General features: G+C 43.4%; 1 protein-coding gene and 1 pseudogene across 1 annotated transcript; one reads left to right on the top strand and one right to left on the bottom strand.

Annotated features, from left to right (window-relative positions):
• Window positions 1-1,998: 1,998 nt before the first annotated feature.
• LOC121046677 lies at window positions 1,999-2,940 on the bottom strand (the record flags this gene model as incomplete). The annotated part of the gene is made up of 1 exon (XM_040501172.1): window positions 1,999-2,940. A coding segment is annotated over one exon (942 nt), but the record flags the coding sequence as incomplete, so codon positions are not given.
• A 688-nt stretch (window positions 2,941-3,628) lies between these two features.
• Window positions 3,629-15,801, top strand: LOC120840521 (annotated as a pseudogene).
• Window positions 15,802-16,662: the final 861 nt, after the last annotated feature.

Raw genomic sequence — 16,662 nt, 5'->3', positions numbered from 1 at the left:
ACTCCTTTCCGTAAGTAACACGAAGACACAGACTTTCATGATCAGTTATTTGATCTAGCACTACAGCAGATAGGCTGCTTTTTAAAATGACGGCTACACCGCCACCACGGGAGGGTCTATCTCTTCGGTATATATTGAATGAACCAGCAACTATATCACGGTCATCGATTTCATCGCTTAGCCACGTCTCAGTTAATACTGTCACGTGAGGATCGTGACAAAGCATTACACTTTCAAGCTCCACAGTTTTGTTTATTATGCTTCTGGCATTAATGTTTAGAAGGCGCAAGTACTGTGGTGGAGAGTGCCGGTGATGTCACGTGCTTTCTGGTTGGTGGTGCGTAGATGAAATTTTAACCCGTGCGTTCTTGCTGTCATCCCATATAAACGTGTCGTCATCAATGCGAAGTTTATCGTTAACCATAAAGACACGCCTTCCATCAGCTTTATCACTCCTGGCACTCTCCCACAGCAGCCTACGCTTTCGAAGTGTGCAACGTGAATAGTCATTTTCAATAAAAATCTGCGTGCCTTTTAGTTTTTTAGCGTTCTTCAGAATAGCCTGCTTTTCGTTATAATCTTGGAGGTACAAAATGACCGGACGATTAGCTTTCTTTCGACCGAGTCGAAAGAAAGCTAATCGTTCCTCTTTGCTGGTTCGGCACATGTTTTGAAGATGACCTACTTTAGAACATTACTTGCACGCATAGGTCTTATACCAGCAGTTTTCCGCCGCATGCGCCTTGCCGCAACGGAAGCACTTTTGTTTCTTGCCTTCCTGTCTAGTTGAGCTTGTAGTCTTTGTGACGGGCCGTTCGCTTGTTTTCATGGCGTTGATTGACCCGCTCCTGGTTCCCTCTTGTATCGCGGCGGTTTGCCTTGCGGCCAATTCCCTGTCGAGGGGTATTTTGCAGGCGCTGTCAAACGTTAAAGCTTCTTCTGCGAACAGCGCTCTTTGCGTATCTTCGCTTCGAATCCCTGCTACCAGCCTGTCACGCAGGGCGTCCCTGAGGAATTCCCCGAAATTGCATTTTCGAGCAAGGTGGTTTAGTTCGACGATAAAGTCTTCCACGGACTCTTGTTCAAGTTGTACTCGCCGATTAAATTTGCACCTTTCCGCAATTACGGACGTTTTCGGACAGTAGTGGTTCTTCAGGAGAACCTTCATTTCCTCTTAAGTTTTTTCCCCTGGCAGCGCGGGGACTACCAAATTCTTCACTACTTCATACGCCTCCGCGCCAATTGCTGTCAAGAAAACTGGCAGCCTCTTTTCTGCAGCAATGTCATTCGCGGTCACGTAGTGTTCGAAACCTTCCACGTACGATTCAAAATTTTGGACCTTCGGGTCGTACTCATCCAGCTTTCCTAGCCGCGACATGTCCTGTCAGGTGAGCCAAGAAGGTACAGCTGCAACGGGAAAAGAGTGGCACAAGTCACCGATGACCGGAGCGGCAAAATCGCGACACGCGGCGCTATCGTTCCCGAGCGCGCCGATAGCGAGAGCGCAGTCACGTTGCACCTCTCAATGCGGGGGGGGGGGGGGTGGGGGGGGGGGGGTAGGTAGGTGGCAGAAATTTAAAGTATAAAATACCTTTCGAAGTGCGGGCTTTAGGATGGGCTGCTTTCTGCCGGCCACCCCCGCGTTGACACATGGAACGTGACTGGCACCCTCACTATCGGCGCGCTCGGGAACGATAGCGCCGCGTATCGCGATTTTGCCGCTCCGGTCGTCGGTCACTTGTGCTACTCTTTTTCCGTTGCAGCTGTACTTTTCAAGTTGGCTCCGGAATCCGCCCCTGTAGCTTGCCTCTCCTGGGTCAACGTTGCTGCTCGTCGACGGTGGGTGGGCCAGGGCCGGCGAGTCCTATCTTCGTCGCCAGTTGAAATGACGCAGGCAAGCGATCTCGATCCGGACGAAACCACAAAGAAAACATTTATTGCCAAGAACCGCTTGTTCTTATATTCCTTCGGGGTGACGTCACACGGGCCGTGTGCAACTTATCGACTAGATAAGAACGCTCGCGCTACGACAGAAAGGTACAGTTTCCACACGTCGTGTCCGCATGGAACACACCCTCCCACATATAGGGCAAGATGCCTGAAGAAACAGATCTGAGATGCGTTGCCTTTCATGTTTGCTTTCCCCCTGATATAATCCATCGAAATGATCTCGGGTTTGTTTTTTCTGTCACAAGGAGCATAGGAATGCTCTGAAACAGCAGCATTCAGATCGCTCAATGAAACCACGCCCGATATGATTAAAGAACAAAGCACATGTTTTAAAACAAAAGGAAGAACTCCCCCATGAATGTCATGCATGACGTCAGGAGGCAGGTGCTCAGTTGGCTGAAAGCCAGTAAATGTGAGAGGACATGCCTCCTTCACCCCATACAATGAGAGTGTGGACACACCATTAATCTTCATTCTGAGGTGGTACATCTGGCCTTCGGGAGTGCGTCTAATAAAATCGGTAGCCGAGTGTTTAGCAGAGATTTCATGACGCAAAGCAAGAGAGTACCTACAGATGCGGCCGTGACTAAAGCTGCATTTAAAGCACCCAATGCGATGACAAGAAAGATTATCGCCTGTTAAAAACAACACAGATCCCTTGACTGTTTCTCCGTGCACCACAATTCCTGTACTCTCCAAGTACAAAATGTCCTCAATCAATGGCTCAAACACCTTGTCTAGACCATGTTTAAGTGCAAGTTTTTCATTTACAAGCAAAGCTAAATGAATTTGCGAAAGACGAGAGTTTAATGCTGTGGGAGCATTCAGCACGGAATAATACACAGCAATCATTTTATGCTTTCCCCGTTTACTTGCAAGTGTGTCACACACTTCGAATTCATCTGAATAGAGTTGAATACAAATTTTTGATCTACACCCCTGAAAAAATGCATGGTCCTTAAATGCAGTCCCATCAAAAACATCCACAAGTTAGCCATTTTCTGCTTCAGAGAAATGAAATTGGCTCCAAATGTCAGGTCTTGCTAGAAAGTTCTGCAAGACATCACATACAGGAATGTAATGAAACAACTCAATTTTTCCTTGTGGTGTTAGACCAAGGACAATACTTCTAGGCTCTACTAAAGGCAAGAAATGCTTCCAGTAGCTCTCTGGACCGCACTTTGTCTCAAGCTTTGGCAACTCATCTACATGAAGAGACATGAGGGTGTTTGCATCCTCAGTTGGCAGAACAGGCAAAAGAAAATGCTCGGAAAGTGCTCGCATGTACATAATAACATCACTTGTAATCTCTTGGATAGTGGCTTCCGGCAATTTTCTTGTTTCTTTCCACTTTAGCAACAGCAGCGAGAACTGTTTCCTTAAAATCTGGCATATCGCATGTCAGCTCTTCACTGCCACCCAAACCTTGAATTTCACTAACAAGAACCTCTTCTGCAGGCATATCTTGAATGGAAGGCTCCACTAGTGGAGAAGGATCTGCACTGTTGAGGTCATGTGTTAGTGCAACTGGTGTGGACGAACTTGAGGAAGGAGAGTCTCTGGTGGCTGAGTTTTCGTTGAGCAAGTCTGGATGATTGCGTGATTCATGCTTTCGGTATGCATTGTACAAAGAATGGGTTTTCATACAACCTTGCAGTCCACAAACCCAATTCCGATCATGGCCATGTGCACTGTGGAAGTGCCGAAACAAGGTTTTCAGAGCTGTTGTTCTCCACTTGCATCGGTTACACCGAAAGTACCGGATAGCTGGCATCTGAAATGTAGAAGAAAAAGCAACAAATACAAGTGGCAGCAATAAGATTAAGGCAGGGAAATTTTGTTTTAATTTGCGTATTTATTGAAGCAGGCATTTCGAATGTAAATCTACAGCATAGGCGGAAGGGATCTTACCTCTTCAACTGGACCGCACAAAATCGGTTTCTTGATGTATCGTGCTGGGATTTAGTACAGAGATGTGGGTAGATGGTACAGTTCTTGGTGAAAATATCAACAAAAATAAGTGACCTTATTCAAACTAAAAAAAACAACTTGTTATCAACAATCTATGCCGGCCATTACCAGACGGTACTCGCCTATTTGAGGAGCTGCCGACAGGGGGCACAAATTGAGACACCCAAAATGGTACGGGACGGACAGGCGTCTCGGTCGTGTACAAATTGCTTAAATATTGATATTCAAATTTACTTTTATTCTCAAATACAAAAGTACTGCGTCTTGAAAAACGTGCATTGCAAAGACGGGCGCCGGGCCGAAGGAAACCTAATAAAAAGGTTTCAGGAGATTGCCTGGTAAACTTTCCTGCGCCCTGTGGGAACGGTGCTCCGCGCGCTGTCGACGCTTCTGCCCTCTGTGGGCCGCACCTCCAAGTAGGCGAGTACCAGCTGCTAACGGCTGCCGTAGGTTGCCGATAACAAGTTTTTGATGAAAGTAATCCCTGGAGAAGGGGAACAAAGGGACAAAGGACAAACACAAATCTCCAAACACAGCTAGGTGACTGGTGCGCGACCGAAAAAATCCGCCTGGTCCGGGTATCGAACCCGGGACCTCTCCATTACAGGTGGAGGTCCCGGGTTCGATACCCGGACCAGGCGGATTTTTTCGGTCGCGCACCAGTCACCTAGCTGTGTTTGGAGATCTGTGTTTGTCCTTTGTCCCTTTGTTCCCCTTCTCCAGGGATTACTTTCATCATTACTGTCCAGCTCGCTTGCACCTTTGCATTTAATTGCCATTTTAAACAAGTTTTTCTTTTTTTTTTCTTTTGAACGAGATATGTTACTTTGTTGATATTTTCACCATAAGAATTCACTATCTGCCCACACCTCTGTACTGAACCACAGCACGATATGTCGAGAATGTGATTTTAGCAGTTCATTTAAAGAGGCAAGATTCCTTCGTCAATGCTGTACAACTCGTTGAACCACTGAAGATTAAAGACAGATACAAAAGAAAAAAGTGCTGAGTGCCGGTGAGCAGGTGTATTTTAATATGATGATAAAAACAGACAACGGGAGAAAATAGAGAAAAACTCGAGGAGAAAAAAGGACAGACAACGATATAAACAACACTTGAATATCTAACATCATGTTAAATATTTCCATTTTGAGTTTCACACATTTCAATAATGGCTGTGATTTGTTATACACTTGGCATATCTTGCCAAGAAATGCTGTGATCTGTGTCCTTGTTGCATGCATTCTTCCCTATATGAGGTTATGTTGTGCTTAAGATTCACAAATTTGTGTGTAAGCTTAATCCTCTTTCGATGCACTAAAAAAGAAACAAGTTTGAAAAAAAAAAAAAAAAAAACTAGATATATGGTTCGGTATACTGTAAGCGACTTATTTTTTGCGGGCTCAATATTTCGCGATTTAGGTTAAAGCTGAAGTTTTGGAATAAATCGCGGGTTCTAATTTTCGCGACGTGGTGGGATCTCAATATAGATTGCAATGTGTTTGCATTTTACCGGAATTGTTCGCGAGACCTATTTTTCGCGAATTATAGGCGATTCGCGAAATGTACGTCGTTCACAAAATTCTTTCTTGTAAGACAGTTTATTTATTTATTTTTGAATCAGCAGCTCTATCTACAGATATTTCTTAAAGTAAATATTGTACTTGCCATAATACAAGATTAGCGAGAAAGCACCGACGTGCCTAAGACATCCCACGCTCCTAGTGCAATCAGAAGTTATTTTCTCTAAGCTTCGCACGACCTTCAGCAACAAGTTTATTTACAGTACACATAGCTGCACAGCACCCCTTTGCCAGTTCTGCGGGTTAGGCTTCCTTCCCGATCTAATAAAGCATGCTGGTATCGTTAAAAAAAGAAAAAAAAAACAGAGGACGGAAAAGCAAAATTGACAGCGTGCACAGTTATTGGCGTTGCGCGACGGCCGCTGCCGCTTCAGGGGCGCCCTGAGTAAAGAGGAAGAGGAGCAAACATACAAAGCGAGGGATCCTCTTCGGCGCGATAACCAGCGTAGGGATTATTTAACCCGCGACCACCGTTGCAGTTGCAATGCGGACGGAGACACGTGATTTCGGTGTCGGACAGGTTGAGAGCAGTGTTGCGGAATGGGCACCCCCATTGCATTTCAGTTCCATTCCGGGAATTAAAGTTTTCGATAGTTCAGTTCCTTTCAACTCCTAGGATTGGGGACACTGGGCCCATTCCCACTCCAGGAATGGCTGAATCGTTCCATTCCATTCCTCTAATTCCTAAACGTAAAAAATTGCACCTGACAGCTCTATTGTTTTTGCCGGTATAAGCAGCATAAAGCTGACATTACCAAACGAATAGACAATTGCAAAAAAAAATAAAATAAAATAAAATGCGAAATGCCTCAGAAAAGCACTGATTTAACAGCCGGAACCGGTGTGGCGATTGGGTGCGCCAGACCGACACTGCAAGCGCGCCTCCAAAAGAAGCGGACGAGGAAGACGAACCTCACAGGCGTTCAGCGGTGGCAGCAGCGCAGTTGTCGCAACACGCTAAGCCGGCGATTTCATCGTTACAGATACCTATATCAACTGGGTCCGCCACGATCGTCTGATACTGCCAGCGACACGTTGACATCTGCTATCAACAGCCGGAACCGGTGTGGCGATTGGGTGCGCCAGACCGACACTGCAAGCGCGCCTTCAAAAGAAGCGGACGAGGAAGATGAACCTCACAGGCGTTCAGCGGTGGCAGCAGCGCAGTTGTCGCAACACGCTAAGCCGGCGATATCATCGTTACAGGTTGGTGTAAATTATAACACAACCTCTCTAAAAGCTGTGCCTGCTGCTGCCGCTGCTGAACGACTGTTGTGTCTGTTGTCATGGTTGACGAGAGCCTTTGTCTTGCATGTCGCAAACCGTTGCCAGAGATTGGTGTCTACGCGGCATGTTCGAAATGCGGACACGGTTACCATTTCGCGCAGTGTGCGAACGTGGATGAAAGGACTTACAGGCCAAAGAGCTGGGAGTGTTCGGCATGCCGCACTGGAAAACACAATAAAGCTCATGACGTAGAGAAGGCCACGAAAGCGCAAGAAATTAACATCATGTCGCTTTTAACAGAAATCAACGGCAAACTTGCAGGCCTTGTCGGGATCACGGCAAAGGTTGACATGCTACTCAGCATGAAAGAAACCGTCTCTAGTATTGAGGAATGAGTTCAGCACCTGTCAGACCAGTACGATGAAGTCCTTAAGCAAATCAAGGAACAGAACAAAGAAGTAGCTGAAATAAAAGGAAGACTTGAAAAGGTTGAGAACGGGGGGGGGGGGGGGGGGGGGGGGGTCCAGAGATCGAACAACTCCGGCAAAGCATTAACAACTTGGAGCAGTATAGTCGGCGCCAGAATCTTCAGATACATGGCCTACCACTGAAAGATCACGAAAACCTTTTGCAAACCGTAAACGCACTCGCGACTGAACTTGAACTTCCAGAACTTACCGAAAGTGATATCGAGGGCTTGCACCGCCTGCCAGCACGCGTTGGCAAGATTCCCGCGGTGCTAATAAGATTTAACTCGCGAGCAACTCAAGAAAAATGGATCAACAAAAATATTAACTTGCGAGAACGTCAGTCCAGCATCCGGTTTTTTGAAAATCTCACGGCGGCAAACAAAAAATTGCTGTGGCTGGCAAAGGTAAAGGCAGAAGAACATGGCTATCAGTACACTTGGCAAAAGCATGGAAATGTGTTCGTTCGAAGGAGGGCGGGTGATCGAGCCATGAAAATTGAAAGTGAGAGCGACCTAGAAAAGATAAACTAGACACAAGATAGCCGTGTATAGTAGATACCACTTTACAGGATGACCGATACCACCACAATTTGTTCCTACTATGACTCAGCCTCTTTTAATCACCTCGTGGGGAATGCTTCCTTCAATAAAAGAGGACTATCTCTTTTCCACTTGAACGCGAGAAGCTTAAGAAACAAACAAGATGAACTAGAAATCTCTTTACACAACCTGAATGTCAAGTTTGATATTTTAGCGTTCACTGAAACTTGGTTTACCGGCAAAGATGATGCTGTCTCATTTGAGGGATACAAAGTTGAAAGTGTCTACCGAGAAGATAAGAGGGGAGGAGGGGTTTCTTTGTATATTCGATACGGCCTTAAGCACGATGTTGTCACTGAATATTCTTTAATCTGCCGCGACTATGAGTCTCTTACTGTTAAATGCGGGCAGATGATTATAACTTATTTATCGTCCACCATCAGGTTGCGTGGCAAATTTTTTTGAATTTGTTGAGAATTTATTAGATTATGCTTCGTGTTACTGTCTAAAGCTGACTTTAATTGGTGACTTCAATATTGATATTAACTCCTCTAACCAATCATCCACAAAACTAATGGAGATTGTAGAATGTTACGGGTTTTTAAATGTTGTTGATATACCTACGAGAGTTAGTATAGAATATGCTACTGTAATAGATTTATGTATAACAAACTGTGATCAAAATGAAATTACAGGGGGTGTGTTAACATGGAACATAAGTGACCACCTGCCATCTTTTTGCTTTTTTCAAAAATTCATAAATAGGACTATGCCGGCTCCCACTATAACGTACCGACCCATTAACCCTTGGACCTCTTTCTCTCATCAAATGAAATCATGGCATTCTTTCAATCACCAAATACAATACTTTTGAGGTAAATCTCCGAAACCAAAGTTGTCAGCATTCTTTAACACATGTTCAGGCTTCGTTTTATAATTTCATTTTCAGTTCCTGAGGGACTTCTAAATGCTTGTCAAGAGAGAGGCTCTGTCAAGTATTCAAGGGGACTGGATAAGCTCACGCAGTGCATTCTCCAGGGCACCTTGCCTTGCAAGAGACATCACCTTCAAAGTCTTCTAGAATCTGCCTAGCATGGGGGTTGCAAGCGACGCAAGACGTGTGAGTATTTTTAAGAAATACTGTCGTCATTTATTTCGATGATTATTTCAAAACATGGCAATGCAAAAATATCTTCGCCCTGTGTACTGCTTTAGCATCAACTGTGATTTACTTTTGTGATAGGTAACAAATTTAGAGCTATCCAATAATTTTATAAGGAGTCGCATTATTCAGGTAACACAATTATTGGTTCGAGTTCTTCATGCTGGCCATCACACCCCTTCACATAAGAATAATCAATCTGAAGGATGCATTGTCCTCATGCTATGGTTCATTTCTTTTGTCACAGACAGGGTGTCGAACCGAAATTTTTATCGGTTCGGTTCCGGTTCGGGTTCACGGCTTTCGGTTCGGTTCCGGTTCAGTTCCGGGGAGCCAAAAATAACGGTTCAAACCGGTTCGAACCGGTTTGAACCGCTAAATTGAGAATATATTTTCCGGGTTCTTTTGGCAATATACACTATTACCGTTGTGAAACAATTAACTATATAGTTTCTTCGATCGTCCGTGCAATTTACTTTTGTTCTTAGGTACCAAAAATATTAAATTCAGTTATATAATTTTGACGGAAGAGTAGAAGAAATTCGACATTAACATAGATAACGTCGTGTTCATACGACTCAATATCTATTTGTTTACGAGTAAAATATATTTTGCCTGAATCAAAATGTTTAGGTACGAGAGTAAAGAGTTGAGCTTGTTGGTACATACCTGTAAATAGATCAGCTTCTAATTTGGAATTATACTGTATTTTCTTCTCCTTTGTTCGTGTTAAAGTAAAATTCTAAAGTTCAAGCCGATCTATTTACACGGTATAAAATGTTGTCGCGAAGTGTGGTAGGTCGTCTAAAATAGCCGTGATTGGTACAACTTTGTGTGTCAGTATTAAACGTGAAATCGTGTCATTGAACTAAGGAATTAATTACATCACATAAAAATATGAAATGAGCATGCACCTTGTGGCCATATATCATGAAATAAGGTTTACGAAATACACTTCACAATATATATATATATATATATATGATGACGACCCAAGTGAGCTAAAACCAATGAAATTTTCGAAATGTAGCAAAGTTTTAGGATAACTCGTTTCAGTCTATCTTTTATAGAAACACGGAGCGGCAATCCAAATGCCTGTTGTTCTAACTAAACATTGTTTACACTCAGCACCGCACGCATCCGACTAATCATGGAGCAAGGAGTAATTGCAATTGTTCACTCATATATATACGCACCTTCGCACTCAGATCGAATCTGGCCCAAAATAGCGCTTGCCCAAGTGAACATTTTCTTATACAGAATAAGCTGGCATAGCCTGGCTGTTGAGGTTTGTTGTTGACAAGATGCCGGACAATATAATTTGCAAATGAGCATCACCCTTGCTAATTGATGATTTTAACACGATAGCGTTAACGAGCTCATGTCGCAGAAAAACCGATGTCGGTGGCGTGACATGAAAATCCTGATTGGTCGATAGGTTCATGACGTCAGAGCTACATACCCTAGCACAGGAATTTCAAACAACCCACAATGCTTACGTGAAACGTGACATCACGCGTGGATTGAGGGTGATTAAAACATGATATGTAATGCAAAATAAAGGTCACCGTATGTTTCAAATGATTTCACTTTTGAAAGTAATTCCTTTGCCTTAAAGAAAAAATTAAAAATTTTAGGCAGGATTCGAACCCACAACCCTTTATTCGCCAGTCAGACGCTTTTCACTAGGCCACGCGAGGCACGCTTGCGCGTCAAATGAGAATGCGATGCAAACGAGGCCCGTTGACGCGATCGCGTTCCACTTTTAAAGGCGAAGCTTAAGCGTGCTTCAAAATTCTTTTTTGTTTAGTAAACGAAGTAGTATTTCACGTTCTACTCGACAAGGCAGCTACTTAATTGGTCACCTTCTGACGGTTTGCGTGCGTAATCATCATAGTTCCACCGCGAGCCCCTGTTTACTTTCTTTTCGTCCAGCCCACAGACAGATAAAACTAATGTTCACCAGATAAAAAAAGGCAATAACAGACTTTATATGTTTGAGAAGTTATATGTGTGAGGAACACATAGTTATTTAAATTAGCTTCAAAATCAGAAATGTATATAAGGCCGTCCCATATCACTTACAACATGCCTGACGAGGATAAAAACGCCGGAAAAGATTGGCAGAACCGCTTTCAAATAATTTGGGGGGCATTGCTTTAGTGTGGTCGGCTCTTTATTTATCTTGTCAAATATTCAATTAGTAATTAAATATATTTTATATTGATAAAAAAATGTTACTTTATAAAGTTCACATAACCGCTTGAGACCGACTTGGAAGAACGATACTCGAAACTACGCGAGCTGTGGAGTCTACGTAAAAGTGTTTTTCTGTTTGCTGATTGGCAGTGTGAAACATCGGTTTGCGGGGTACGCTAAAAGGACTCTATGCTCACATGATGAATTGGAAGTCAAATACACGAAATGTTCAAAAAGAGAGAGATAATTAATGTTATGTTTTCCAAATAATCCCTTCCAAAACGCCTTACTGCAAAAAGAGATGCGTAAAGATGCACGCAATGATATTCATGATTTTACATAAATAGCGCGAAGGACAGACAAACATTCTTGAAATCTTAGTATATTACATTTCATCAGCTTGCATGAGCTCGAAACTTCCGAAATATTGCCTCGGGAGGCAAATGCTATATTCGGTTTTACCTGCACTTGTTTTGAACCCCCACTTTACAGCATTATGCTAGAATAGTCATGCGTTCTAACATTTCTCTAGGCTGCCATATCTCATCGCGAGACTGCTATAAATACTTCACAAATTTACAAATAGGACACCTATGGCTAGTGTTGCGAACATCATATTTTACCAGAAAGCTGAACTATTTAGCATGGTATGCACGCGACGTTATCACACTGTAGGCTGGTGGTCATTCTGATTCCTTCTTGCTGAGAAAGTCAAATTCGACGGTGCAAAAGACACGCTGCAGGAAGTGCAAGCTCAGTGAAAGCAAAGTATTTGAAAGTCTAGTATTATTATTCTTAGTGCATCGTCATGAGGAACGGTGCCAGCGTCTGGCACGAAAAAAACGTGCTTTTTGGCAAGAGCGCTTTTCGAATCAAAGTAGTTTCCGGGGTCACGCTTTTTGGTCTGCGCCAAAGATGCAGGGAAGAGGAACCTTTATAACACAGTATATTTCTAAACCCCCCCCCCCCCCCGGCCCCACACACAGACGCACTTCTTTATACAGCGGTGCTGTTAAGGGCTAGTCATGCGTTACCACCATCTTTAAATGGCGACGGCAACCAGACAGCCGGCTTGCCAGTTGTTTGGTTGCCACCGTCGCTCATAGATGGCGGCAACCCCTCCAGCCTTTCTTGTCTGGCTTGCCGACTTGCGGCCGGCCATTACTTCATTCCCACCATAGTACAGCATTTCTGGCCTTCCTTCTTCACCAGAGTGGAAAGGCTGAAAGTATTCCTTACGAATTGCCTTCTTAGTTGGTGTCTGTTATTTCGACAATTTTATTTGGCACTTGTTAACCGCAACCTTTCGTTGCTTTTAGTTTCCACCCCGTGAAGTTTAAAGGGGTCATGAAACGATATCGGGTTGGAATGTGCATAACTTTTCCGATGCGCACTGGTCCCCTGGTCCAAGTGTACTCGCACAGGGCGCCACTGATTCAGAAGCTTCTTTGTCGCGGTGCAATTGCGAGGATTGAACTAGACTATTTCTTTTAGTCTTGCCTTCTAAACACTGATGTCGTAATTGTGGGATCGAAACCACCCGCCTGTCGACAGTCGAGCGCAACTCATGAATTGGGCAGGAGAACTGTGTGAGCACCGTACATCGGCTCGTAACAATCAATGTCTTGGCAGATACTTGGGTAGTGGCTCGTGTCCAACCACTGCGGTGATGAGGATAGCCGAACTCTAACAATGCCTGGAGCTCCAGCACGCGTTTCCTTCCTTTAAAACTCCAGCGCGGGGGTATGATTAACGTGGGCGGCATAAGATAGGCACCAGGCCACGTGGCCGCTTCTGGCTCGGAGTTGAGGGGATGAACGATGCTCATATTTCTCTAATTTTTTCGGCGACTACCACTGCCTAGAAAAAAGAGCAAAGCCAAGTTCAATCAGTTATATCAGTTATTAACGTTAGGGACTGATCCTGAGTAGTATTTAGTAATGTATAGAAATATGTTATACCTCATTTAAACAAAATACAGAGGGGTCAAAACTTGGGCAATAACTTGAGAACGACGCTCGTGTGGGACTTACAGCGACTGCCAACGTTCGGCTGTTCTTCTCACGTCACTAAAATATCTTATTGTTTTAGGTATTTCTTCCGTACACACGTGTAACGTCATATTAATAGGTCGCATTTAGTCAATTGAAAACTTCTATTCTCAGGGACATTTTTCGGATATACTTCAGCAACAACAAAAAAATGTTTCAATGCCTCAATAATGTAAAATTGGTCTTGCAACATTTCTTTTTGTACTTTCAATAAATAGTGTTAAGAAATAACCCGTGACGTTGATAGGTTGCGGAAACATCCATTAGTTTTCCCCTAATAACAGATGCAGAAAAAATAAAGGACAGAGACAGCTGTCGATATCTTATAAACTCACAATTTGAACAAGCGGCCACGTGATCTGACCCTAATTATATACCGCCAGTGTTCATCGCAGTCATGCCCTAGGCTGCAAGGGTTTGCAAAGCAAAAGCTTGGGCTGAGCTTCAGATATTGTTAGTGTTGGGCTATTGATTATCATATCTAATTGACATGAGCCGTTACCTGAATGTTTGGCCATGCTGATTGTCATGAACCCGAGCACTCGACTAGGGGTTATGAAAATCGCTTACGTCACGGTGTCACGTGACTCGGTGCGAAATCGTGATGTCATGTTACGTCATGCTGTAACAAGGTTAATACATCTAGTGACTTTCTCAAATGAAATCGATTTAACGCAGTGAGTTACGTGACGTCACTAGGCCACATGACATTACTTGACAACATGTATTGACACCATGGCGTCACGTGACAACTGGACACATGGTTAATCATAGTGCCAACAAAGGTGCCATGAAAACCCACAATTTATCATACGTTGCAATTATGTATATGACGATTCGATCAACAGATAGAAATACAGCCGCCAATTGTTTATTCCCATATGTTCGTTTTGTGATACTAGCAAAGAAGAAAAAAAATATTACCTTGAACCGTTTTGAACCGCTTACCGTTATATTTTTTTCGGTTCGGTTCCGATTCAGTTCCAAGATGGCGGCGAAGATTTCGGTTCGGTTCAGTTCCGGTTCAGCTAAAAATAACGGTTCTGTTCCGGTTTTCGGTTCGGTTCGGTTCCGGTTCGACACCCTGGTCACAGATGTACAGGCTGTCCAGGTTCTCAGACTGCTCACTGTGCATGTCAAGGAAAAGAAAGCCATGGGTGCACTGTTCCTGCAGGCATCTGTAAGCATTCCACTTACCTCTTAATAGAATGAAATTTAATCTGAACAGAGGTTGGGCAACATTTCCAAGAACTCTACCACCACAGAAAAGAGTATCTAGGGCGAGGAAGGAGTGTGGACTATACAGTACGTGTCTCGCGTAATCACAGGGCTTGTTCCTTTATGCCCCACTATATCCTGGAGTGAGAAGCCCGGCATCTCCATGGATGTATCGAATCGCATACTTCGTGGTCGGCTTCGGCGTTTTGCTTGGTTGATGAGCAGAGTGTTGATATGTGCATGTGCGTTTGTAAGTAGCTACAGTGTTTATAAAGTTGAGATATAAATCTTTTTGTACTCTCCGTGTCACCGTAACAAAGCACAGCGAGTGGTATATGCTGCTTCGTTTCGACACGCAATCATACCGAGCAACTGAACGTTTGGGCAGCACCTTGTTTTCAAAAAGCGGGGGAACAAAGTCCGGGTGGTTTGGGTTCGATCACGGTGTCTCTTCGCATCTGTGCACCAATGATGGAAGCGAAGGTTGCAGCGAAAGCTACGTCTACCTTCAATGATGGGCTTGCCAAACAAGAAATCTCCCGTTCGATTTGATGATTTCTATTTATGCATGCTGATTATCTGCATTTTACATCTCTAATTTTCGGCTGGGAACTTCTGGAAGCTTATTCCGCTACTTTCCAAGTATCTGTTGGTACATTCAGCGGTCACAGAACTCTCCAGCATGCCAGAACGCTACTTCGTCCATGCGAAACGCCCACTTTTTTGCCCACACCCGTCTGGTGTGGGCCAGATGAGTGCCACCGCAACTTTGGATGTCAAGCCCTTGCGTCAGTGTATAAGGGGCAACTCCACGCAGTTTAGACTGAAAACCATTGATGCATTTCAAAACAAAATCCACTGAGGCATTACATTACAAATAATTTTATTACTATTTTCCTTGATTAAGCGTTTTTTATGAGGTTTCGGTTCTAGGTATTTATACGACATATTTACATTCAGTTTGTGTCATCTCTGTTTATGTTGTTGTTTACAACAGCTTCCTGCTTTTGCTACAGAGTGAAGACGCCCCGACTCCATGTGGCCCGCCCTGTATTATTCTTCATGGCAAGAGCCTGGAAGATGCTGAACACCTCTTCCTTCATGCTGAGTCAACCAAACTCTTCAGAGTAATCGACGTCACAGAAGGTTTGGCTGCCGTAATGGCAGCCTACTGGATATTTAATATCCAGTATGCTAAAGGATGCGTTAACACAGCCTCTCTCGTTGAGAGGTTGTTTTTTTTATTTAAATGTGACGAAGCTGAGGCCTCCCGCTATCACGTTTATGAATAAGTTTGGGCGTTTCTTTTTTTTTTTTTTTGTTTAACTGTATTCTAATCAGTCTTGCAAGGTTAGCGCTTCCTCTCTAAATTTAGCGATTTTCCGATTTGTTTCTGTTGTATTATGAGCAGGTGTTTCTCTAGTCATTTAAAGGTTTAAACTTCGAAGCCTCTAGCTTGTTTCTTGTGGGGTTTAAAATATTTTATATATTTTTTTTTCTCATTAATGGCTTAAGTTTTGTACTACCATAATTAATGTTTAGCTAGAGCATAGTCATTCTTACTTATGCACTGAAATTAGAAAGAAGCCTTGTTATCACTAATTCCAGGTGCGTTAGCATACCTGCCTACATCATTCACGTGCTTCACAGAAAGTTCCGTTTTGCAACAGTGATGTCCGGGTTTTCTGTTGGCTTTTGTAACAGTAAGCAAGTCTCAAAGGTCCGGGTTTTACAGAAGCTTTCGTTTTCTAAAACGACAGAGATTCTGCTGCAAAATGGAACTTTGTGCAAATAATATGGGTTATGTCAGCAGGTAAGGCAACACTCCTGAAATCTGTGGTGAACAGAGTCTTGGGAGTGTGCACAAAACAAAACATGGAAAAGCAGACATTGTGTGAATCAATATAGTCCGAGTCGGAGGAAAAAGGGATTTGTTTGTAGTTTTCTTATTGTGTTCTGGATTAATAAAAAAACATGAGTATCTATTACAATGTTTTTCTTACTTTCCGGCATAAATTTATCTATTCTATTTATTTGTAGTTAGCGAATCGGACTATAACAATACTTTTATTTGAAGCCAAAGCTTCGCGGTGTTAGTAAAATACTACTGTTCTTGGTGAATATGACTTCCCCTTTTTACACACCCTTTTTGCAAATTTCAGCATATGTATACTAAGGGAAATGTACTAAATAGGATTGTCGGGTTGTGTGCCCAGACAAGATCTGGGCAGAATCGACCATGAGTATGTCTGACAGACATGCAACTCGGCAAAGCTTTTCTATTTTAGGGGA

This window comes from Ixodes scapularis, unplaced genomic scaffold, assembly GCF_016920785.2.
Source record: "Ixodes scapularis isolate PalLabHiFi unplaced genomic scaffold, ASM1692078v2 PGA_scaffold4__175_contigs__length_147842914, whole genome shotgun sequence".
NCBI lineage: Eukaryota > Metazoa > Arthropoda > Arachnida > Ixodida > Ixodidae > Ixodes > Ixodes scapularis.
The sequence above is the reverse complement of the archived record's forward strand: the minus strand, read 5'-3'. Positions and strand labels throughout refer to the sequence as shown.